Below are 26,500 nucleotides of genomic sequence, written 5' to 3'. Positions count from 1 at the left end.
CTAGTTATGCATGCGACGGGGGTTGTTTATATTCCCCTCTGTAGTGCCCTAGATATGATCTTAATCGAGTAAGATTCAGCGGCGGCTGGCAGCTTTATGAGGGAGAGGGGTGGGCGGGAAGCACACACATACTCATTCTTTCACACACACACATGCACGCACATCCATTAACAACACTAATAACATACAAACGTGCATGCACACACCAAACATTAATTTTAAAAGATCACACACACACTCATTCTTTCACACACACAGGCACGCACATCCATTAACAACAATCATAACATTCAAACATGCACGCATGCACCAAACATTCATTTTAAAAGATCACACACACTCATTCTTTCACACACACACACACGCACCCACGCAGATCCATTAACAACACTCATAACATTCAAACATGCACACATGCACCAAACATTCATTTTAAAAGATCACACTCACACTCATTCTTTTACATACATGCATGCAGGCACGCACAACCATTAACAGCACTCATAACATTCAAACATGCACCCACACACCAAACATTCATTTTAAAAGATCACACACATACACACACACACACTTACCTTCAGCCTTGGAGGTTCCAGGAGGGTTGGGTCTGCTGCCAGTGTGACTTCTGACCCCACCACACTCTGTGACGAAGTGTCACTGATTGACACTCTCTCTGGGCGCTTCAGGGCTGAAACCTGAAGTGCCCAGGTCGAAGTCAATGGGTGACGCTTTCCTCGTCACCCAGGGGAGGGCCTTGAGGTACCTTTGCTGAGCTGAGAAGGTCACGCCCATAGGAGCCGTGACCTCCTCAGCCCAGCAAAGTTTTGCTCAGGCAGCCAGGAGTCTGCACAAATCGTGCATGTCTGCTCCTGGCTGCCTGACCTGAACATGAAGAGTGTCTGTCAGGCTTACCTTTGTTCAGCCTGACAGACACTCTTCGTGAGGGACAAAAGGTGAGGGTGTGTGGCCCCTCTGCCCTAAAGGACGGGCAGCGCGTGGTAAGATTATGGGGGTCATTTTGACCTCAGCGGTCTTTTTCCAAGACCGCCGAGGGACTGCCGTGCGGAAGACCGCCAGTGTTGGCGGTTCGCCGCTCGGCCTTTTATGGGGGTCATTACAACCCTGGCGGAAGGCGGAGAACCGGCGGTAAGACCGCCAACAGGCTGGCGGTCTTACTCTGTGGAATTATGACCATGGCGGTTACCGCCATGGTCATCCGCCGGTCCTCCGTTCCGCCCGCCAGGCTGTAGACTTGGGTTTCCAGCCCAGCGGCCGTCACTATACCGCCGGCGGTATTTGGACCCGGCTTACCGCCGTGGATTTCCAGCGGTTTGAACCGCCATGAAATCCATGGCGGTAAGCACTATCAGTGCCAGGGAATTCCTTCCCTGGCACTGATAGGGGTCTCCAACAACCCCCACCCCAACATCCCCCCCTCCCAACACTGGCGGTCTTCCGCACGGTGGTCCCACGGCGGTCTTGGAAAAAGACCGCTGAGGTCAAAATAACCCCCTATGACCGTTGGCAGCCCTCCGTCCTTTTACGGACTGAGAGCCGCCAACAGCCATACTGGCGGGAGGCGGGGAAGTGGAGGTTGCTCCACCTCCACGCCAACAGAACACCGCCCAGCGAATCACATCCTGTGATTCGCCTTGGCTGTGTTCTGTTGGCGGTGTGGTGTCGGCGGAGCTGCCCCCATGGCTCCCGTCCCCTCCTGGAGGATCGTCAGACCAGGTAAGTCGATCGTCCGTGAGGGGAGGGCGGGTGCTGTGTGTTGTGTGGGTGCATGGGGGTGTGCGTGTGTGTATGTAGAGGGGGTGTGTGAGTGCGTGTATGCCTGCGGGGGTGTTGTGTGTATGGGAATGAGTGCGTGTATGTCTGTGGGTATGTTTGTATGGATGTGTGCGTGTATGTTTGAATGTGAGTGTGCATGTATGACTGTGTGTGTGGATGTAGGCATGTATGTCGGCGTGTGTGCGTGTAAGTATGTAGGTGGTGCCTGCGTGCGTGTCGTGTGGGTATGGGTGAAGTGATGTTGGGGATCGGGGTGGGGAGGGGGGCCCTGCCACCTTTAGGGGGTGGCAGGGGTGGTGGGGGGGTAGGGGAGGGAGTTGGGGTGGGGTGGGGGTGGGGGAGACCCCTATCAGTGCCAGGGAAGGAATTCCCTGGCACTGATAGTGCTGACCGCCATGGATTTCATGGCGGTTCAAACCGCTGGAAATCCACGGTGGTAAGCCGGGTCCAAATACCGCCAGCGGTATAGTGACGGCCGGCGGGCTGGAGACCCAGGTCTCCAGCCCGGCGTTCAGCTCCGCCCTAGCGGGCGGAATGGAGAACCAGCGGATGACCATGGCGGTAACCGCCATGGTCATAATTCCACAGAGTAAGACCGCCAGCCTGTTGGCGGTCTTACCGCCGATTCTCCACCTTCCTCCAGGGTTGTAATGACCCCCTATATCTGTTAGGGAGTTTATTTTATGAAGAGTATTTTGCCACTGTTTATTATATTGAGGCTTGTGGACATCCACGCGCCACTGTTGGAATGTTGGGGAGGGATTTTGACAGTTAAGTGTGCGGGCCGGTAATTCATTCTGTGAGGCAAACTGGAGCAAATGTATTAAAAAGTCTTACTTCATCAGGATTCCTGACGTTTTAAGTTTTTAATTGGAGGGACGGGATCGCGTGTAAACTGTTATTACCAGGGCCGGCTTTAGGACTGGAAGCGCCCTGTACGACAGATTATTTTGGCGCCCCCACCCCATGACCTCCTCCTCGGTTTCACTCACTACCACCCGGCAAATGTGCCCACATCTCTCCATCGCTCCCCTTTCACATACATTCATGTGTTTTAAAGTACTTGTAAAGGCTGGCTTTACTAATCTACTCAGCTATCCACATATAATATAGGGGCAAATTTAAGAGCCTCTAGCCCCATTCTAATGCCAAATTAGCCTAATTATTTTATGCTAATGTGGCGTTAGAAGGCCAACAACGTCATGCCATATTTACAAAGTGGCGCAATGCATGCATTGCACCACTTTGTATCTCTTTGCATTACATTATGCCTGTGCCGGGCATAATGTATGCAAAGGTCGCATTAACGACGATCGGCAACTTTGAGGTATTCCGTTGGTCTTCATTCTTGAAAAGTATTTGACGATATACCTCAGCGCACTTTTAAACGAGCGAGTTCTATCTATCATATTTTATCACACACTTTCCTTGTTCCTTGAAGTAACGAAGGGAGTATGGTTTGTTTTTGTAAAATGTTACTACAGATCGGGAATAAGACGCTCGGATGTAGATCAAAAAAAGCGCGTTTCTCACATGCCGATTTCTCTGTTTGTCAAGCGGCTATGGGATAACATATTAGAAGATTAATAATGATTCATAGGCAGTCAGACTGTTGAGATGGTTTAAGACAATGTATTTGATGTCCATAGTTTATTGAAGGGACATGAATGAATAGCGAACTCAAATGGGGATTTGATCCTTAGAGAGCCATAAGAGAGGACATGAATTTATGCGGGTATAAGTATGATTTAGATAATGAGTGTATTTTGTGTTTTTTGAAGGAGAAAATGACTATTCAAGGAGTGATACATGAGATGTACCTCTTCATATTTATCATTTAACGAGTGAAAAGGTATGCTTATAAGTGTGGGATAAGAATTTGAGGGAAATATTGTTGTAGATGACTTTCGTGTAAGGGACTATTAAGGTGACTAATTGAGTTGATTTTTGATTGGATTTGTAGATTTGGTTCAATTTGAAATAATTTTGGAGAAAATTGTGATGACATAATTCAATTTGAAATAATGGGTAAGTATATATGGTGATGGTTTGCAGCAGAATGGGATCATGTTAAGTTGGATTGATTGATTCTATTAGGATTATTTTAGGGGTCCTTATCGAGTAGTCATGAAGAAGACCCGTTGAGGAGCTTTTGAATTGGCCCAAGAGCGAAAGGGGGTCTAAACCTCTACGACGATGCTCCAGCCTGAATTTGGTTACTGTATGTAGTGTGGATGAAGGACTAAAATGGAAATATTATGTCTTTTTGAATTGAATATTGGTTCAATGCAGAAGAAGATTAACCAACAGGCTGCTTTTTAGTATATGGTATATAGATGGTTGTGAGATTTATAATCTCTTGTTTCCTTTTCTGATCACGAGCACTTGATCTTTGCACTTTTTTCTGTCCTTCTACTTTAGGGTGCTTAGATAGGGACTTCCTTTGACGTAATTTTTATGTAAGATTGGATTTTATTCTTTGTATATATAATAATAAAGTAATTTCTCTAATTAAATATATACCCATGGTGTTTGTTATTGTGGAAAAATGTTTTTGTTACTAATGTGGTCTCCTATGGGGGCATTGTAATCTTTGTAACGCAGTTTCTAGTCTATGCGTCAGAAGGGTCCTCAACATTTGAGACGATGAAGATGTATTCAGCAACCGAGAGGTGCATTTATAAGACCTAATTTTTATGGTAAATCTTCTTAATGAATTAGATCATCAGGATCAACCAAAGTGCATGTTACTAAAAAATGAATTACCCATGGAAATTGTATTCATACATGGTCCCTGTAACTATAAATGCTAGAAAAGAGTATGAAAGAACTCCAAATAAACAAGCGCTGCAACTAAGCAAAATTACACCAGGAACGGATAGTGGTCACAAAATCCATCTAAAAGGAGTATTTGAAGGTGACATCAAATTAAAAGAATAATAAAAACAAAATATATGTGGTCATCCATGGTGTGAACATTTTAGGATAGCATGGGCAAAGACAGTTACTCATGAAGATTAATCCTTGCATAGCACCATAAGTATTCACTATTACACACAAACGACCTGAGGAAGTTCTGCTAGAATTTGATCCTGTATTCAAGGAAGAATTAGGGCATTTGAAAGGATTTGAACACATGAGAAAATTAAAAGACAATGCAGTTCCTGTGAAGCAAAAAGTACGAAATATCTTTCTATCCATAAGAGAAGATGTTAAAAATATCCAGGGTAAATCGGTAAAGAACGAAAAAATTTAACCAGTTGATGCATCATCTTGGCTTTCACCAATTGTCATCACATTGAAAAAATTGGGAGGGATCAGACTTTACATAGACGTGAGACAATCGAATCGGCAAATAATTGTTGAAACTCAACCATTGTCCAATATACACGTAGTGATGCAAAGGTGTTTCAACATTGGATTTCACTACAACATATCATCAGGTGTAACTGCATAAGAACTCATGGGACCTTATGTCATTCATAATAACCTCTATTGCATCATTCAGGTTTTGACGCATGCCATTTGGCCTTAGTTCAGCTTCAGCAGTGTTTCAGAAAATTGTTAACAAACTATTCGATGGAATGCAAAGGGTGAGAGCCTTCTAGGATGATGTCTTAATTTTCACTAAAGACAATGAAAGTCCAAAACATCTTGAAAGAAGTAACCCTTCGAAAGGACAAATGTTTATTCTTCGAAAAAGAAGTTACATACCTAGGCCATGTGATCAGCTCAGAAGGAATCAAACCAAATCCTAGTCTTGTATCTTCTATTGTGAATTCACCAAGTCCAGCTAACCAGGGGGAACTTAGATCTTTTCTTGAGTTATGTGAATTCTATTTAAAGTCCGTAAGAAATTACTCATAAATAGTGGAGCCTATGGGAAAATTGATGAGAAAAGAAACAGATTGTGTATGAAATGATGCATGTGAGAGAAGCTTGTCAACGGAAAAGGGAAATACAGAATGCACTGTCATTTAAATCGTTCAATAAATCTTTCTGTTCTCTTATAACTGTAGATGCAAGTTGAGTGGGTCTCAGTGCAGTGTTGAGTCAAGACTGACTTGCTTCACGCAGATTGAAGGACCCCAAACTATAGTCCTCAGTCAATAATTGAGAATTAACTTTCGGCTTGTGTGTGGGTGTCAGACTCCGCTGTTGGCGCGGTTTCAATCCCATGTTATCGGAGGATAAACTGTGTACTTGTTCCATTCTGTCTAAACACAAAGGGTTCTCCTCCCGCCCCCTTTGTGGCAAGGTTCATTGGCCAGGGGGAAGCACTAGGTGGTGGCTGACTTGCATTCACCCTTCACACATTGTATCTGGGACTACATATCCCAGCAACCCTCAAGGTTAGCCATTTTTAGGGTGTGGCTCTGCTATATAAACCAGCCACACCCAATCTCCAGTGCACACTATTCTGGAGCCTTCATCAAGCTGACTCAGTTTCCAGACTCTGCTAACGAGTGTTCCAACTCATTCACACGGTGAGCCCGTTCCATTAGGGTTTTCCCTAATGGTATTTGTGTCAGTTACCAGTTACCTGTTGCCTTGAATACAAAGTATCTAAATAGCTGCCACTTTGCTAAAGAATAACATTTGTTCTTGTTTATTGATTTTCCAAATAGCTGCCACTTTGTTAAAAAAATAACATTTGTTCTTGTTTATTGATTTTTCCAAAGAGCTGCTTTTGCTAAAGAATTTGTTCTTGTTTATTGATTTTTGGATTGCTTGTGCTATTTATTTAACACATGTTAAATAGAAAAAGAGAATTGACCTTGTAATAGTTTTTCCTTTGCAGCATCTCCTTTGTTCTTGTAATCACTAAAAAGAAAAAGAGTGGACTTCTATTTAGAACAATTTTCTTGTGATATTAACCCTTGATTTCCTGGTTTCTATTTTGGGACTTACTATTTCTCTTGAGTTTCTGAGTTTTCTAACATATGCTCTCTGGTATCTTATGGTGTTGGTTTGGAGTGCCAATTATTAGATTGTCAAGTGAGAATAGGGAGTTTAGTTTATTTAAAATGTTTGATGGAAAACATATTTACAATTTTATATTGTTTGATTTATAAATACTGTTATTGTTGTTCTATGGTAAGTCTAACAGTTTTTCCTTTTAGGTCTCCCTCCTGGCTGTTCCCATCCTAATTCCCTTCCCCCCGCCTGGCCGCTCCAATCATCAGTGCTATTACAGCATTCTGGAGGTGGGCCTCTAAATCATCAACGCACAGACTCCGAGGAATTGGGCCTTGACAATGGGCTGTTGTAAAATTTAAAAGTTTCCTTTGGGGTAAACATTTCCTCATTTGTACAGATCACAAACCTTTGTTGAGTATTTTGAGTAGGTGTAGTACAGATAAGGTATCCCCATTATAACAAAACTAGCATGCAAACTACATGAGTATGTCTTTGACATATAGGGGGTCATTCCTACCCTGGCGGTCCGAGACCGCCAGGGTAGGGGACGGAGGAAGCACCGCCAACAGGCTGGCGGTGCTTCTGGGGCTATTCTGACCGCGGCGGTAAAGCCGCGGTCAGAAAAGGGAAGCCGGCGGTTTCCTGCCGGCTTCCCGCTGCCCCTGTGAATCCTCCACGGCGCCCTTCCCGCCAGCCTGGTTCTGGCGGTTTTCATTGCCAGAACCTGGCTGGCGGGAATGGGTGTCGTGGGGCCCCTGGGGGCCCCTGCAGTGCCCATGCCACTGGCATGGGCACTGCAGGGGCCCCCTAACAGGGCCCCACATTGATTTTCAGTGTCTGCTTGGCAGACACTGAAAATCGCGACGGGTGCAACTGCTCCCGTCGCACACCAGCAACTCCGCCTGCTCCATTCGGAGCCAGCTTCCTCGTTGCTGGTGCTTTCCCGCTGGGCGGGCGGGCGGCCTTTTGGCGGTCGCCCGCCAGCCCAGCGGGAAAGACAGAATGACCGCCGCGGTCTTTTGACTGCGGTACGGTCTTCTGGCGGTTCCCGCCAGGCGGGCGGCGACTGCCGCCCGCCAAGGTAGGAATGACCGCCATAATATTTACCTGGTAAGTCAAATGTTGTTGCAGATTTCCTATCATTAATTCCATATAATAATGAAATGGATGATGAGGAATTGATTGAGATGGATGAAGATGTGGCTTATTTGTCTGAAGAGTTAAGTGACATGAGTGTAGTAAGCAAAACACAGTGGGTATCTGCACTTTGTGACAATACTGAATACAAAAAAAGTTTCTAAATTTATTGTCAAGGGGTGGCCAAAAGAAAAGCAATTGGATGAGAATGTAAGACCATATTGGAAGGTAAATGATGAATTAACAATAGTTGAATATATTGTTATAAGAAATGACAAATTGGTACCTCCTTTAGAGATTAGATCTCAACTCCTTAGGCTAGCTCATGAGGGACATACTGGGATGACAGGTACCAAGAAAAGATTAAGAGTGGAGTACTGGTGGCCTTTACTGGACTGCAAAGTTGAAGCATTTACAAAAGTGTGGACTGTGCAAAGAAGCGGACAAAACTATGCCAGTCCATGCATTCTCCTTAGCATCTTTACCCATTCCTGAAGCACCTTGGAAGAAAGTGGGAAATGATTTAATTGGACCTATGTATAAATTACCTCTAGAAATGCGATATGCAATTGTCTGCATTGATTATTACAGCAAGTGGAGTGAGTTGGAATTTATGGACAATCCTACTACTTTTAATGTTTTGAATTTCTTGAAAACTGTTTTTGCTAGAGAAGGTTTTCCAGACCAGATTGTAAGTGATAATAGTTCACAGTTTACACCACAAGACATGAGTGCATTTTTTAGGTCGAGCATTCAAGGCCTCTTGTATATACGTTAGTATATACTTCTATACTTCTTTGTGGGGTCTCTGCTTTTTCACTGGTTTGTTTCACTGTCCTGAAAAAATCCTTGCTTGCTAGTGGTCAATCCTTGTTCTTTGTCCCACCTTTTCCACAGTTGTACACTGCCCTGGAGCATGGCCCTAGTACTTGTACCCTTCCACTTGTGCCTATGTAGCATGTGACTTTGTTTCTTCCATTCCTTACTCTCCCTCGCGCATTTTCTGTTCTTGCCTTGCAAATGCTTGTTCCTTTTGTCTGTCTCTGCGAGCTCACGTTGGCGCTTTAAACCGGCCGCTTATGTCAACTGTTTTACTTTTTATTTTCAGTTTGTGTTGCAAGAAAACGCTAATAGCTCTAACTCGAGCGAACGCGAGACCCATTGCAGTTCAAATGCTTGTTTCCCTTTGGGTCTCTCCTTCGCTTATGCTCATGGTGGGTGTGGCTGATCGTGCGTTCATGCTTGTGTGTAGTGATCAATAGGGCTGTGAAGCCGGGGGCGTGCTTCACTCCTTTCTGAGCAGGGCTTGAAGCGCAGTGCTTGCAGTGCGCGGGTGCAGTGACACTGAGGGCTGCTCCTCACTCCCTTCTGAGCAAAGCTTGAAGCGCAGTGCGTGCAGTGGACGAGTGCAGTGGCACTAAGGGGCGCTCCTCACTTTCTTCTAGGCAGGGCTTGAAGCACAGTGCGTGCAGAGGTCGGCTGCAGTGGCACTGAGGGCCGCTCCTCACTTCCTTCTAAGCAGGGCTTGAAGTGCAGTGCGTGAAGTGGACGGGTGCAGTGGCACTGAGGGCTGCTCCTCACTCCCTTCTGAGCAAAGCTTGAAGCGCAGTGCGTGCAGTGCGTGCAGTGGACGAGTGCAGTGTCACTAAGGGGCGCTCCTCACTTTCTTCTAGGCAGGGCTTGAAGCACAGTGCGTGCAGAGGTCGGGTGCAGTGGCACTGAGGGCCGCTCAGGGCTTGAAGTGCAGTGCGTGAAGTGGACGGGTGCAGTGGCACTGAGGGCCACTCCTCACTTCCTTCTGAGAGGGGATTGAAGCAAAGTGCGCGCAGTGGATGGTTTCAGTGACATAGAGGCCGCTGCTCACTCCCTTCCGAGCAGGGCTTGGAGTGCAGTGCGTGCAGTGCGTGCTCTCTTCTGGACGCCAGCTCTAGGCTCAAGTTCTGCCTCAGCTCCCTGTATATAGGCAGCTGTCGGGTCCGCTCTCCTCCCCTGGGCTGCTGGGCAGGGAGGGGCTAGGCCAGGGAGTCTGCCCTTGGATTCACATAAACCCTTCAGCACTTCACACCCAATATAAGTGCATTACAGCCCTTCCACTCTCACTAACCGTCAGAATCACCGACTTTCTGCACCAAAACTTAAGCTTCACCACTGGTGAATCAGGAAATGAAACAATCGATGCCAGGCACACATTGAGCACTGCCAATTAGACGGGCACTGCCGTAACACACACAGCTGCCACTACTGACGTTACATTAGCTGATGTTGTGAGGGTACAAAGAACGGAAGCCCATGTTATGCCCCAGTCACTAGCATGTCCTCGAGCGCTGCCCCGCCACCCCCACACCAGCCCTTTTCTAAGCCCCAGAATGATGCGGCTTCTGTACAGCATTGCGCTTCGAGGGGGCCAGCCTAATTTATCAATAGAAGAATACCAAAAAAAGACAGCACTTCCAAGATACTTTTTCATAATGGGTTTATGTAATGTCATACATTGGCATGTTGATTTGTCTCCGCTGGTTAGTAGGGCCACGGGGTAGCTTGAATGACATAAAACTCTATAAATCACAATGGCACATAAACGTTATTTTGCTGCTATCTAAAGGTGATTAACATCCAATAGTTATGAGTTCCCCCCCAAAAAATCCATTGGGTTGGGAGTGCCAGTTACATATCAAGTTAGTTTTGCTTGTAGGCTGGTTGAAGGGGGCACAGTCCGTGACCATTCGTTGGAGTGTCTCTGAACGGCTCAGAGGACTGGGGAAACGTTAGTCAGTTACTAAAGTAATGCCTGTAAACGGCTGGCCAGATAGAGAAGTCAGTCACATGTAGACTGATGCATTTGAAAGACAGATGAGGCTTGGGTAGAGTCGGTCGCGTACCACACATTGACTTGAATGCCAGTAAAGCTGGAGCAGTGTCAGTGTCATGAGAGACTGTCTCTGGAAGAAGTGGTGGGTTTGGGTAGAGTCAGTCCCATGCAGGAGAGTGCTTATGAGGACGAGTCAGTCACTTGTCAGGCAAGTGCCTCTGTAATGTTGGAAGGATTGGGACAGCCAAAGTCACCTTGAAGATAAATTCTTCAAAAAGACTTTCGGGCTGGGGAAGAGTCAGTCACACACAGGACTGTACCTGGCCCATCACAGACACTTCCAAGTCCACCATGTTCTCAGAGACAGGGGCTTGGTTCTCGCACATCAGGCAGCGCCCTCAGTTCTAATCCAGTGCTATTTACAGGCACTAATCAATAGAGAAGAAGAGCCTCGACATTAGGCACACCCTTCGGAAATGAGAGGCGCTGTGGCACCTCCTGCTCGACCCAAAATTTCCTGTTCCTGTCTGCCTGTCCCTGCCACCCCTCCTGCATCGTTGCTTGTTTTCTTTGTGCCCTTGCTCTGAATTTTGGCAGTGGTGTGACTTTGAGCAAGGTGCAGTCCGCAGGTCTCCAGCAGTTGTAGTGCAATATGCAATCATAACACTGAGCCTGTCTCAGCCACCTTCCTCTTGCAGCCACCCATCTTCCATGCAGTGGGTGCTGAGAGCTCTTTTTTGTCTGGGCACAGGCACTGATAATTCTAGCTCATACATCACGTCATTGTTTTGCACATTTCATCTCAGGAGAAAAAAAGTTGCGACGTCTGGCATATTTCAAAATGAATTGAACGACAGGGGTTAAGATGACTTTGAAACAAAAATACATAAATATTCAGTAATCCACTTTACCTCCTATATAGACTGAGGGGGTCATTCCGACCCCGGCGGGCGGAAACCGCCCAAACACTGCACCACGGTCAAATGACCGCGGCAGTGATCACAACTTTCCCGCTGGGCCGGCGGGCGATCTCAAGCAGATCGCCCGCCGGCCCAGCGGGAAAGCCCCAGCAAAGATGAAGCCGGCTCCGAATGCTGGGGTGCGACGGGTGCAGTGGCACCCGTCGCGATTTTCAGTGTCTGCTTTGCACTCACTGAAAATCTTAATGGGGCCCTGTTAGGGGGCCCCTGCAGTGCCCATGCCAGTGGCATGGGCACTGCAGGGGCCCCCAGGGGCCCCACGACACCCGTTCCCGCCAGCCTCTTCCTGGCGGTGTAAACCGCCAGGAAGAGGCTGGCGGGAAGGGGGTCGGAATCCCCATGCAGCGCCGCCATGGAGGATTCCCTGGGGCAGGGGAAAACCTCCCCTTTTCTTACCGCGGCTTTACCGCCGCGGTCAGAATTGCCCCGGAAGCACCGCCAGCCTGTTGTCGGTGCTTCCTCTGCCCTCTGCCCTGGCGGTTACAAACCGCCAGGGTCAGAATGAGTGCCTGAGTGCCAGAGGTTCTTTTGCGGTTTGAATTACTTAGTTGCCCATCCATAACATGCCCCACCCATTAGAAACTGGTTTAGGAAGTCTCGCTTGTTACACATAACGTCGTATCATTAAAGAAACTATTCAATTGGCACTGAAGGGAAAAATTAACGTAAGAATAACTTTACACAATCTCTATGGGCGTATAACACAACACCACACACTACCACTGGTGTCACACCATTTGAATCGTTAAGAGAACATACACCCATAACTAAATTGACTTCAAGTATTGGATTAAAAAGCAATCTACTAACTGCTAAAATTCCATAAACCAAAAAGGACAGGTTGTATGAAACAGCAAGTACAAAACAATCCATGATGAAATAATATTATTACCGATGCAAAGGAGTAGCTAGATCCAGCATAGCTGTCGGTGATTTGATAAGGATCAAGTGTCCTACAGTCAGAACAGGTGGAGCTAAATTTAGTGAACCCTTGTGTGTGGTCAAGGAAACTGGGTCAGCCATTCTATTAGAAAATAGGGGATGGTGGAATGTGTCTCGTACAGTAAGTAATTATCCCAGGCTTCCTGTCGTTATTACACCCTCACATTTCTAATGGGCAGAAGGGGGTTTAAATTTATAATCTTCCCAGATGTTTGTGAGATCCAAAGAATGCCACTACCCACCCTACCTGATGCCTGATAGTGGGGGCGTAAGGGGCTTTCAGTCAGCTGGCCTTGCCTGTGCTCAGGAGATTGTTTTTTTAAACTTTTTAACACTCAACCTGCCTTACCAAAGAGTGGTGGAGGCGCATTAAGAGCATTTTGTCCCAGGTCTTGCCCAGGAGTATTGGTGGATATTTATTTATGTGAGTCCCCCTCCATGTCCAAGAGTGGAGGCCTTCCTTCTTTTATCCCCACCCCTGACATGCCTAACTGACAGCGAGGGGCATAAGGTGCCTTTTGTTCCCCATCTTCTCCAAATGTGTGAGGAATTTCTTTGCCCCTTTTTTGAGCTATTAGTGTTACAAAAAGGTGTTAGGAGGGCTTCAGATAGTTATTGTTTTATAGCTATCTTGTTGGTTGACTTATTGAATTTACAAATTATGCCAATTAAATTTAAGTATACAAAGATATATAATTAATTGACGAAAAGCTTTAATTTATGTTGTTGTGCCAATTTTAGATTTGCGAGGTTGCTTGAATTTGCAGATTAGGTGTGGCGCAAAAGATATTTGGAGGGAAATTTGAAGGCATGGAGAGCATTGTTTGATTACACAGCAAGAGAGTGCAGTCACCAGAGTTCTGGGAAATCCCTTCCATTTTAGAAATGTCTTTCATCGTATCTCAGTAGCTGTCTTCCATATGCTGCCCACCAGGTACATTGGGGATGGAGACGAATCGGCTTGATTGATCTTATAGCTAGCTTCCTTATGTACCCATGCAAGTCTAGAGAATACCTGTTTGCCCTGAGTGAGAACAAACACCCAGTCATTAACAACCTGTAGCTGGGCGGGCCAATAATATAGTACTGCAACCCCACCCTCACAGGGTCTCCTGGTTAGTGTTTGTAGCGCTATACGTGGGGTCTCCACATCCCATAGCAGGGACCAGGTTTCCACATCCACTACCTAGAAAAATTCCTCGAGCACTTCATACAATGCGTTCTGTAGTAGATATAGGAATTCATTTTGTACAGGGCGGACCTATCCATCAGGGATAGTGGAAGAGATCATAAGTCACCACGTCTCTCTTGTATTCATTGAGGATTCGCCCCAGGTTGTTTCATTGGAACTCCTGAGGGTCCAAGCTATCCTGGACCCCCAGGTATTGGAATCCCTCAGGGACCCACCACAGGGGGAATGGCCAATCATCAGGAGGACTCAAGCTGGTCCGCGGGAAAGCCATAGACTTATACCAATCGATGCAAACCTATGAGTACCTGCAAAAAGTATTTAAAATATCCAGGGCACTGAGGATGGACTTTAATGGGTCAGCTAGATACAGTAGCATATCATCTGTTTAGAGGGAGATAACATCCTCCCAATCCGGTCCCCAGCGCTGCCCCCACACCTGGGTGAATGTTTGGGCCCAGCAAGCCAGAGGCTCCAGGGCTAGGGCAAAATTCAAAGGGGAGTGGGCATCCCTCTTTTGTCCCTCTCCCCGAGGCAAACACTCCTGACAGGGATCCATTGACCTGCACAAGCCACTGGCCTGGTGCATAGGAGAAGTAACTTGAAGACAAACTCCCCCTTAAACCCCATTTTGCCTGGCACCTCAAGTAGGAACAGCCAATTAACCAAATCAAAGACCTTTTTGACTTCCAGACCCAGCAATACTGCAGGGTCTCCCAGTGTCCGCCTTCTCACCAACCATCGAACGACCTGCCACAAGTTGTGACAAGTAGATCATAGAGTCATAAATACCGATAGATAGAGAGCTACTAGTTTATGAATCACTGCATCAGGAAATTGACCACTAAACAGCCAAGTTTTTTACTTCAGTGTTTAGTTGGGTAATTGACCTGTGAGAGGCACAGTGGTCTGGTGGCTTTTCCTCCTTGTAGATATGGACAATAGTGGCCATCCTAAGATCCCGGGTTAGGCACCCTCTCCCTGCCTTTGTACAGCATTTTGCGTATCGAGTCAGACACTAATATCCCAACGCAGAAAAAAAATTCAGGGGAGAAATATTTGGCACAGGAGTTTTTGCTCCCATGAGCTGGTGTATGGCATCCCCTGTGCCACCGAGTGCTCTCAGTCCAGCACCAGGGAGGGCAGGTCCTACAAAAATCCCTGGTTGTCATCACTTCACATATCCAACCTTTGACTATATAGGTGTGCAAGATGAGCTGAAAATCCTTTGTAGAATTCCTCTGCAGACTGCACCAACACCTGTTCTCCATTCACTACCTGGTGAATCCAGTGTCTCCCCTCCTCTCGCCTACCCAACCATGGTGAAAATTGACCGTCTTTGTTGCCTACTTCGTATAATTTGGGTTATTTGGTCAAGAGTGAGCCTTCCCCAAATGTCCATACTCTTCCCTAGGGATGGAGAATCGGAGTAGGAGTTCAGAACAGGGTCGAAGAGTGTAGGCCCCTTCACATTTGGTCAGTTTAGCCTCCAATTGTGTTGTCTCCCTTAGCCTCTGTTGCCTGTTTCCTGTGATATGGAATGTCAGGCTCCCTCTTGCTACTGCTTTGTAGGCTTCCAAGGTCGCCATTTCTGATGGCTCAGACCCCACATTCTATCTGGAGTATGACTCTGCACTGGCTATCAACAGCCTTCTGGTGTTCTAGCTGTATAACTTCTATGGGATTAACTGTCATTCTGTTGGACCCCCTAGGAAATTGTCGCCCCAGACATGTATATTTTGGGGGGATGATCAGAAATCCCCCTTGGCAGGTAGGCAGTGTTACTGTACTGATCACCTTGTATTCAGGAGACCAGGAGATAACCCAGTCTTGGCATAAATCCAGCTCAACCAGCTGCATAAGAGTATTGTTGCTCCCTGTAGTGTGTCTCTTCATATGTCAAGCAGTCCCATTGCCTCTGCAAATGTATGCAGTAGTGTGTCATCTCCTGGATCCTGCTCACCCTGTGTGAGCCTGTCTAGCTTCCCGTTCATGGTGAGATTGAGATCCCCTCCATGATGGTAATGGCATGTCGGCCATGCACCAGTCATGTTCCCATCTTCTGGAGGATCTGCAATCGGAGTTCAGGTGAGAAGTACCATGAGGCAATGACCACATGTTCCCCTTTCTATCTCCTAGGAGTGCTGCATAACACCTCCGTGGGTCGGTCCAAGTCTCTAAAACCAGAAACAGAAGAGACCTCTTACTCAAAATGCCCACTTTCCTGGAAACTGTGTATCTACCTTTCCCCTTTAAGGTGCAGTTATTGGCCATAAAAAGAGTTTCCAGGAGTATACTGGATCATTATTATCTCCAGGTAATGTCTGAACAGCAAACGGGACACAGCACAAGGTAATGCAAGGGCAATACAACACTAAAGTCAGATTTACCAAGCCATGCAAAGCCACCTTGCATGGTCCTGCACTGCCTTGTGTTATTCTGCTCCCTGGAAGGTGTCCCCACAAATCCACCCATGGATTTTGGTGCATTCCCAGCTTTACCATGAGTCATTTTCAGGGGAGGCGTAACAAGGAGAAATATATTTATTTATCGTTGTAGTTTCCTCTTTCCACATGTACTGCATCCTGCAGCAAACGTAGAAAGAGGAAAAAGCTTCAGAGGATTGTGCCGGAAGGTGTCCTGCCTGCAACTCAGACACCCTCGCACCATGGCACAAGAGTGCAAGCTTTGGCAGCCAAAAGTGTGCCAGAGCAAGGAGAGGACAGGAATGCGTTTTATAATGTTAAAAACTGCATTTCGGGCCTCTCACTTTCACGCAACACAGCAAGGTGTCTTGATGTGCTGTGTTGTGTGAAATATTGATAAATATACCCCCATAATATCATAGGAACTTACCCTCAGTATGTTGTTACAATGGATATATACATCACATGGGTATGAACAGGCTTGAGCAGTCTGTAGCATAAAAGCTGCCCTTAAGTACAACCATACATAATGTTGGAATGTGAAGAAACTTTATTCCTGATACACCTCCTCTTGACACTGATGTCAAAGTTATTTTAGAGTCCAAACGCCTGTCATTTGCAGAGTCACAGGTTTTGCAACTGCAAAATGGGTTCTTAAATGTAATAAAACCATTTTGAGATTCCGTAACAGGTTGCCAAATTGCAATATGGGTTTAGAAAGTCATAACAGTTTGCTGTTTGGAAGGGGCATGTTTTCTATCTTCCAAATTGTGATACATTATGGTGTGTATCATGTTTTGTGATTGAAATCTGGTCACAAAATATTGAAATGCTACTGACTGCCAATCTGTGGTGGTAACATGTTTGCAAAAGGAAAGGGCTCTTTTCCCCCTGTGGATGTAAAAAACCATTAGGGAGTAGGCAGTGGCCCAGAGGATCACTGCAGGCCCTCAAACAAGCCTAAAAAAATAAACTTTCCTTTTTAAATGGCGGTCCATATCCTTTTAGGAAAACGGACTGCACTTAAAAAATGTCACAACCATCCACATGATGGCAACCGACCTCACTGAGTTACAATTGGCGAGCTACCTCATGAATATTGATGAGGTAGGTTGAATTGAGACAGTTGTACCTGGCCCTTTTTGCAGGGTCACCCAGAGCTTTTTGCCATTAGGACTCTACTCACACTTTCCCAGCGAACTACTGTCAAACTGCTTGTGCTCTCTCCTTCAAACATGATAATAGTGGACTTCACCTAATTGGCACATTTAATTTACTGGTAAGTACCTGGAATATGGTACTACCTGTACCCAGGACCTGTAAATGAAATGCTACTAGTAGGCATCATCAGTCTTTATGCGCATACTAAAGGTAGCACTGTAAAACATGTCTCAGGCCTGCCACCGCAGTCTATGTGCTGTATTCAACAGCCATTCCGACCTGGCAAAAAAACCTTTTGTCAGGCCTACACCTTCCTTTTTAATGCTTATAAGTCACAGCTAAGATACGTTAAGATACGCTCTAAAGGCTCACAGGGCAGAGTGTATTTTATTTAAAATGTAGGACATTTGTGGATAAGTTTTACATGTCCCAGCAGTGAAAAAAAAAACCTACAGCAATTTTTCACTGCTGTAAGACTTAGCACTCCCACAGACTATCACTGGGTTACCTAATTACATTTAATAATTGCTAACTTTGGATTGCCTGCAAATAGACATATGCTGTTTACACTCAAATTCATTGTAATTTAAAATCCTCTTTAATGATAAAGTCGGATTTTAGGTTACAATTGTGAAAATGCAATTTTTAACAAGTTGCCATTTTCTTGTCCCAATCAACTGTGCCTTTCAGCTACTGTCCTCGGTCACTTGACTGTAAATGGCTCTGCGTCAGCCTTTATGTATTACTTTCAGACAGTGACACAGTGGGGACTTAGATGTGGACAGGATGGGCCATCCTGACAGAATGACTTGGGAGGGGTTATACTAATCACCATTTGCACTCAGAAGGCCTTTGACTACAGCACACACAAAGGACCCTGACTCCAGACCTACCCTGCCTATTGTCACCCCAGACAGTTTACTGCCTTGACCAGGAGAAAGAAGAGACCTTTGCAGAACTAGTATTGAGGACAGGACAGGGAATTTCCTACACACAAAGGCTGGCCCCAGATATAAGTATTAGACCACCAGAGCCACTCATCAGAATGCTCCTGGACCTGTGAAAGATTCAGAAAAATGGGTTCCATGCTGTCAGAGGACTGCTCTGCTGCGTGAAGGACTGCCTTGCTGTGCTAGAAGGAAAATTGGACCTGCTTTACTAGGCTGCTCAGAGTGACTCCAGGGGTCAGTTTGCTGAAATGCTGTGTGAGCTAAGGGGACATCTCAAGCTTCAGAGACCTCCCTTCTGACCTGCTGCACCTGGACCTGCCTGGACCTGCAGGTCAACCTTCTTGAGGCCTGCTGCTGGCCAGTGATGGAGTGAGTCCTGATCCTCAAGAGATTCCCCCATATCCTAGCCATTTAGCTGGGATCAGTGGATGCTCCTCCTGCAAGAAAAGGAGAAAAACCTGAAGTTTTGTCTCTTTGCCATGACAGCCTGCAACAACTGCCAACATGAAGCTACAGCAATGACCATCTAAGACGCATGACTGGCTGTTCACGCTACAGAGACCACTATCCGCAACCCATAGCCTGCTTTTCGCGCTACTTCAATGACCGTCCACAACGCTCATCCTCCTTCTTCCGGTCTCCTCCAGTGTGAACAGAACTCTTCACGCTGGACTTGAGAAGGCAAGTTTTTTAGTGGGACTAACCTGGTCTCCATAGCCGACCCATGTTCCATAGCAGTTGGCCTGAACTTATGACTTCCCCTCGTGTCTGGCGCAACCCGATGATCGCGAGTGGCGCTTTGTGCTTTTAGGCTTCACTTTCACTTATAAATGTAAAAGTAAATATATTTGGTTCTACTTATTGGATTTGTGTTGCTCTGTTATAATTTTATTTATTTAAATTCACTCTTTTTTCTAAATTGGTTTGGAATTTTTCTTGTATTGTGTTGTTACTTTCAGTGGTGGCTGGTGACTGAAAGCAGTGGTGGGGCACAAATACAAGACGGAATTGCCTCACTACCCACGTATTTCCATTCACCTACTCACCCACTGCCTTTGGTTACCTACCCATTTACTCATCCACATTGTCATCCACTGCCATTCACACAACTCTTATACACAGACACCCACATTTTCTCAGCCACTCAGTCAAGCCCTGCAAACACATTCAAACAAACACACATTGCCTCACCCATCCAGTATCCAGCAGTTTCAGTGATAAAAGGTACACGTTTATTTGAGCTGCAGATTACATATTTAATATGACATATCACGTCATTAGTCTGCAGAAGAAATAAAACAAGCATAACTAGCCATGATAATTTACAGGAACCATTACTGCCTTTGAGAGACGAAATCACCTACAGAGGCAGTGAAAAGAGAGGAGAGCTGAGAGAACAGATTTTTTTCTTATTGTCTGTAAAAAAGATAGAGCTCCAACTTACTTGTGTGCAGGTTTGTCTTTGGCATATTTATGACTTGAGGTCTTCAGGTCACACTCCTGTCTCCCAGAGAGCCCTGGATGGAGTTATTTATTGTATTTATTCCATTTCTCTGCCACAGACTGCTTGTAATGCAGGAAAAGGGGATTTTCTTTGCACAATGCCACATTCTTTTAATAAAATGTGACCTCTGGTACGTAGACCCTTCTGATCACACCCCACCATTTGAGTAAATAGGAAAGGGTGGACAATAATATCGGAGTGACATGAAGTTTTCAGAAACCCGGGCTGAACAAAAAATGCTCCAGGCTGTTTACTATCAGGGTTTCTGGTGGCGGAGGAGATAACCCAGGGACGTCACTGCGTTCTGAGAAAACGTAAGGGCTTTGCGTGGGCAAGCCCTGTCAGCCCTATGGTGCAGCTTTCAGCCACATACTGACGCAGGCGCAGTGGGGCTTTTCAAAGTGCACAACTTTCACTCAGAAAATGTTGTGCAGAAAATGTTTTACTTTCATCATGTAATTAAATATATGCTTGACTAGAAATTACTGTTTGTGTGCTGCCTAAATATTTTACATTGACACATTGCTTGACTGCTTTTGTGCCAAGCTACCAGAGGGTTAATCACAGGTTTATTTAGAGAAACTTGTGGTTCACCCTGACAGGGACGGTGGCTGTTGCTTAAACAGGGGCCATCCTTCCACTTCAACCAACAACCCAATTTCGTACAGTCTTACAGAGACCTAACATGAGTTAGAAGTTTATGAATGAGCTGTTAATACATAGCTCAGTTCAAAAAATAATTTTCCAGTTTAAAAAAGCAAGGTTCAGTTTGCGACCATTTGTGCCGCTGGAAATTATGTACATGTTCAAAATGAGGTCTCTAGTTGGCAAAGGTGTGCACCCTGTCCAAGTAGGGACCACAACCCTAGTCAAGGTAAGTCAGATATACACCCTAAATTAACCTATGCTCACTGTCTGATAGCTTGGCAAATAACAGGCAGGCTTAACTTAAGAGGCAAAGTGGAAAGTATTTGTGCAACATTTATTTACAGTAACACAGTGAAAGACAGCACAAAAAGACTCCACACCATTTTATAAAATTAGAGAATATTTATCTGAATAAAACACTACCAAAAGGACAAAAATCCAATAAGTAGAATTTGAGATAAGAATGTTTAAAGATTAAATGTGAGAACAGTGCTAACAGTCACTAGCAGTCAAAAGGTTACTTGAGGTCATGAGGGACTGGTGCAAAGCCAAAGTTTAGGCCGAACACAATGGAGGGTAGGCCAGCCTTCCAACATAATTTACTCCAGGCAAGAAACAGAAGGGAGCAGGCAAACACAGCAAATTAAGTAGCAAAGTGGCAGTACCTCCTACAGCACACAGCAAGCAGTCGACCAACACAGCAATGCAGCTGCAGAATGGCAGACCCTCCTAGCAGCAGACCAGGCCTATTCCTGGCAGAATATCCCTGATTCCAGTAGAGTTCTGATCTGGTGGGGTTTGGGGTCAAGTGCTTATACCTAAATGTGCCTTTGAAGTGGGGGTGACCTCGGGGACTTTGAAGATCACAAGGTCCCTGCCCTTCGTTCCCTGCCTCCAGACACTCTACAGGGGTTTATACAGCCCTATTCCATTGTAAGTGAGGCATTTATTAGCTCGGCCCTATCAAACCAGTTAATAGCCCATTAAGTCATACCTAAACTCCCATTGTGTGTGACTGTCTACAGGGAGTGAAGAAAGCCCAGCTGCCACCAACCCCAGACGTATATTTAGAGACAGGCAGAGGCACAGAATGGTCAAAGTAAGAAAATGACAACTTTCTAAAAGTGGTATTTTCTGACTTACACTTCAAAATCTGACTTCACCATAAGTTGTGATTTAAAATTGTGAGTCCAGAGAAACCAACCTTCAAAATTCTATCCATCCCAATAATTGAAAGTTGCACTGAAAAGTTGCTTCAAGGTAACCCCGATGTTCACCTATGGTACAGATGGGCATTGCTGTAGTGAAAACAAATGTAATCGTTTTTCACTACCAAGACATGTTAAACCTAACATTACAAGTCCAATTTTTGAAATACACTGCACCCTGACCTTGGGGCTAACGACGGCCTACCTTAGGTGTGACTGTAATGAAAAAGAAGGTTTGGGCCTGGCAAGTGTGTACACTTGACCCGGTCAAAATGCCAGGTTAGAATTGCACACATCGGCTCTGAATTGGTGTGGGAGGCTGGCCTGGTTTGTAGTGGGTACCTATGGTACTTACACCTTATAGCAGTTCCAGTTATCCCTTATTAGTGAAGTGTAGGCAGTGTCTAGAAGCCAGGCTGTCTATAGGTACTGTGGATGAGCAGCCAAGGCTTGTCTAGGAGACATGCAAAGCTCATGCAATACCACTGTAGTCACACAGTACTCACACACATAAAAGAAAATACTGAGTGTTACAAAAATAAAGGTACTTCATTTTGGTGACACAAATACCAAAAATACCATAGAGACCATACTCCCTTAGGAGGTAAGTAATACACAAATTATATACACCACTATGCAGAAATAGGCCTAAACATAGTTAAGAAACAGTGCAATTAGTGAAGACGTGTTTACAGGGCTACTGTAGTGGGTGGCACAATCAGTGCTGCAGGCCTACTAGTAGCATTTAATTTACAGGCCCTGGGCACATTTAGTGTACTTTACTAGGGGCTTACATACAAATTAAATATGCTAATTGTGGGTAAGCCAATGTTACCACATTTTAAGGAAAATCCTAAAGCCAATAAAAACAAGGCCGGAAAATGAGGAAGAGGAAGGCAAAAAGTCGGGGGCATGCACAAAGGGCCATTTCCAACAGTACTTAAGAACTTTTAAGGGACATGCATGATGTACTGTTACTGAACTCTTAAGGAGCACAATACCTGACACACAAGTGGGTTAACCTAATTTCTTCTTACACATTGGAGTAGATGATGCGCGTACTGTGAAATCTTGCACTAATTGGCCCACAGTTCAGTAAGGTCAGTTATATCATAAACTGATGGCCAGCGTCTGTAAGTACCTGAACTTGGAGAACCTTTGATACAAAGTATAATTTAATCCTTCTATTCTCCCAAGGAAGGCTACACTTGGAGCCAGGCATAGAACGTTATCATTCTGATTGTTGGGCTGGAAAAGTCCTCCACATGGTAATGGACATGCACCCATGTCCTGACTTTACCGACTGTATTGATGGCTGGATCCCTAATACAAATTTTTGTTGTCATGGACTAGAATGGATCATGATTGTGCGCCATGACATAGGCCTATCTCTCAGTTTGATGTCTTGTTAGACTGAGAGGGCTACCCAAAGCGCTACACTTATACTGGTGGAAGGCTCCTGCCTTCATTAGTAGTTACTTGTTCTTTGGGTCTGTTCTGTGTAAATGGGGGTGTGTAGTATGTGAGTTTTCTCTCCCATCACTTAGTTCTGCATTTGACAAATTGGCCTAAGTGAGCAGTTCCGCTCACACCACACTATGATAGCCCAATTTTACCCACAACTTCGCAACATGATAGAAACCTGGATTAGCCTTTCTGGTTAAGTTCATCAAACGGAGGAAGCCAGAAAGTGTGGTGGGTCTTTTTAAATATCAGCAGGGTATTATAGCTTTGTGACAGAAGCCTGAAAAATAATTGTGCTCTCCATGGCAAACACACTTCAAAAAATATTGTTTACCTAAACTATGTGACCTGGAATATAGCACTTCACTTTAAAAGAACCTCGAAGTTTCTGGGACAACGAATGAGGATTTTTTTTTTTTAAACATCTAATTTTTTGTATAGAGACATGGTGTTCATAAACAATCGCAGCATTGGCGTGTAGGTCATGTAAATACATAATACATTATCCAAAGAGGGTAGGCTATTGCTTATAAATGAGGAAATAAGGAAACAAGGGAAAGGGGAGATAAATTAGGAAAACAAAAGATATCAAAACAAGGCATATATAGCGAAACTGGGAGATGCCAGACAACATTTTTGCATATTTCAAACACAGTGTGGGAGAATGCATGATAATGGCAAGAGGTTCGGAGAACGGAGCTGCTGTCTGCTTTTGTTTAATTATGAGTCCCGACTAAGTTTGGTCACTTTTACTAAGTCTCATCCCACTCAGACGTCAGTGTTCAACTATACCTGTTGCCACTCCAGTGATTAGGTTTTGTACCGGTTGAGTATGGGGGCCCTGTCACTTTTCTGACCCATGTTAGTAGTGATCGTCATTTCATGAGGTACGGTTGTCATTTTTAGCCTCAATGCGTACTACCAAAACGTCCCATATGTGACACCCGGAGCCTAATTGACCGCTTTCTGTCAACATGCTAGTCTCTTCTTTAGCCCATTGTAATACTGTCTGAAGCCACTGAGATAAAGACTGTGGACTAGGTGCTTTCCACTGCACAGTGATTTGTCGCTTAACGAGTGCAAATGCCAGATCTATGAATCTGTGGATGTATTTGTACTTCTTGGACCTGTGGCGCACCCCTAAGAGACAAGTTTCCAGGGTGGGCATCAATGTGTGTTCTATTAGTAGAGAGTTGGGTTGTGATGTTGTGCCATGTATCCAATAGAGGGGGACATTCCCAGACCATATGATAGAAGTTCACCTCGATCAGGCCGAATCTCGGGCACCTAGGGGTGGAGAAGGGGAACATGCACTTAATGCGCTTTGGAGATAAATATGCTTGATGTATGTAATTGAACTGAGTGTAACAATCCGAGGGTTGCAGGACACCAGCTTCACCAGCTCCAGTGCTTTGAACCATTGCGATAGTGGTAAAGGTTGCAGGACAGCTGCGTCCCCTCTAGCTCGGGCTGCCTTCATAGGCACACCAACCCCTGTCCTCAAGGCCCATATAGCAATGATGTGGCTCGTTTGCAGAGTATTGGCGATTGTGGGGGTTCCACACTGGCCACAACCAAAGCGTGCTACATCAAAAAGTGCCCTGGACCCAGATAGTAGTGTTCCATAATGTCAGCATATGACAGAATAGCTCTGTCTTGGAAGAGATCCCCAAGCGAAGTTACCCCCACCTCCTCCCAGGGAGCTAAGTCATGTGTCTTAAACAGTACCTGTCCACCCGATATCTGCGCCATGGGGATTATTGGGGAGAATGAATGGCCTCCATCGCTGCCCAAAACATGTCAGCTCCAGCACTTGAGAGCAGTCTTCATTAAGGTGGTTCCCTTAAATGATAAGTGTGTGACATCTGACAGCCAGGAGTAGGCAGGAGTAGGCAGATGTTGTGCCCAGTTGCGTGTATGTCAATTTCCTCTCTGCGTTGGCTAATGTGTCAAGTCAATGAGCGGGGTACTGTAATTGCACTGCGGCATAGTAGAGCTCAAAGTTAGGAGCTCCTAGACCCCCTTCCAGGAGCGGATGCTGTAATACGTGCAGTGCATCCGGACGTCGGCCCGTCCCCATATCAGTGAGAGCTGAGACTATTTAGCTCTCAAAAGAAATGCTTAGGAATGACTATTGGTAAGGCCATAAAGAAATATAACAGTCTCAGGAGTATTAGAATCTTGGCTATTGCCACCCTTTCCAATGGCGACAACCGTAGGGAGCTCCAAAAAGGAGGGGGGAGCTGCAGATTGAGCTTAATGTATGGCCTAAGTTCCCATCATGTAAGGCTTCACACGAGTAGTAAGTTTGTATTTAATTGAATCGTGACACCTTGGTAAGCAGTACACTGGGAGTGTGTCCCTAAGTGGCCCAGGAATCTGGGACAGAGAGAACAGACATGATTTAGACCATTTTACTTTCAGGCCCGAGAGCCGCCCAAAAGTGCCCAGGAGATGCATTTACGGGGGTATGGATACACCAGCGTCCATGAGGTAGATCAATGCATTGTCCGCATAGAACGATATTATATGAAAGGTATTTAACTCCTGAATACCCCAATGCTTAGCATGCTCTCTCAGGTGGCAGGCCAAGAGTTCAATTACCAGTGCAAATATCATTGGTGATAATAGGCAACCCTGCCTGATGCCCCTGGATATCAGGAAGCTCTCAGATATAAGAGGCCCTGTCCTCACTCTGGCAGTTGGTTTGGCATATAATATGAAGAGCCATTTGAGGCCAAATCCCATGTGGCTTAAAGTTGCAAATAAGAATTCCCAGTTTAGTGCATCAAACGCTTTTTCAATGTTTATAGAAACCGCAACCTGATTATATGCCAACAGTGGGGTGTTATGCAGGATGTGTAGGAACTGACTGATGTTCAGGAAAGTGCTGCACCCTGGTATAAATGCAGATTGGTCTTCATGAACTAATGATGTAACCAGGGGTAGAAGCCTGTTTGCAAGAATCTTGCCCAGTATTTTACAATCAATATTGCGGAGTGACAGCGGTCTGTAGGAGTGCACGTTTGTGGGGTCACGTCCTGGTTTAAGCAAGACTATAATCAATGCTTTCTGTTGTGAGCTTGTAAGTTCACCACATGACCATGCCTTTTCGTACACTTTCAGCAAGGGTTGAGTAAGGGCCGCCAAATACATGGCATAATATTCTACTGGTAAGCCATCAGCTCCAAGTGACTTGTTTCTAGCCAATTGAGAGATTGCATTACGTATTTCCTGAAGCAGAATGGGCTTATCTAGTTCCGCAATTTGCAGAGGGGATAACCGGGGCAGAGTGGCCTCATCCAAAAATGCAGCCAGTTGTATTGGGTCATTCGTGTGTAGTGACTGGTAATGGTACAAGAGTG

The 26,500-nt window shown here is 45.4% G+C and overlaps 1 protein-coding gene across 1 annotated transcript in view; it reads left to right on the top strand.

The window, feature by feature from the left end:
• The window catches only part of LOC138249596 (adiponectin-like), an 83,737-nt gene that overhangs the window by 40,997 nt on the left and 16,240 nt on the right, over window positions 1–26,500 (top strand). The window contains exon 2 of the mRNA XM_069203537.1: window positions 25,560–25,671. Within this exon, the coding sequence (XP_069059638.1) occupies window positions 25,560–25,671 (112 nt within the window). The remainder of the gene's footprint in view (window positions 1–25,559; window positions 25,672–26,500) is intronic.

The sequence above is a fragment of the Pleurodeles waltl genome, chromosome 8, assembly GCF_031143425.1.
Source record: "Pleurodeles waltl isolate 20211129_DDA chromosome 8, aPleWal1.hap1.20221129, whole genome shotgun sequence".
Classification (NCBI taxonomy): Eukaryota; Metazoa; Chordata; class Amphibia; order Caudata; family Salamandridae; genus Pleurodeles; species Pleurodeles waltl.
This window is presented reverse-complemented; position numbering and strand designations above follow the sequence as displayed.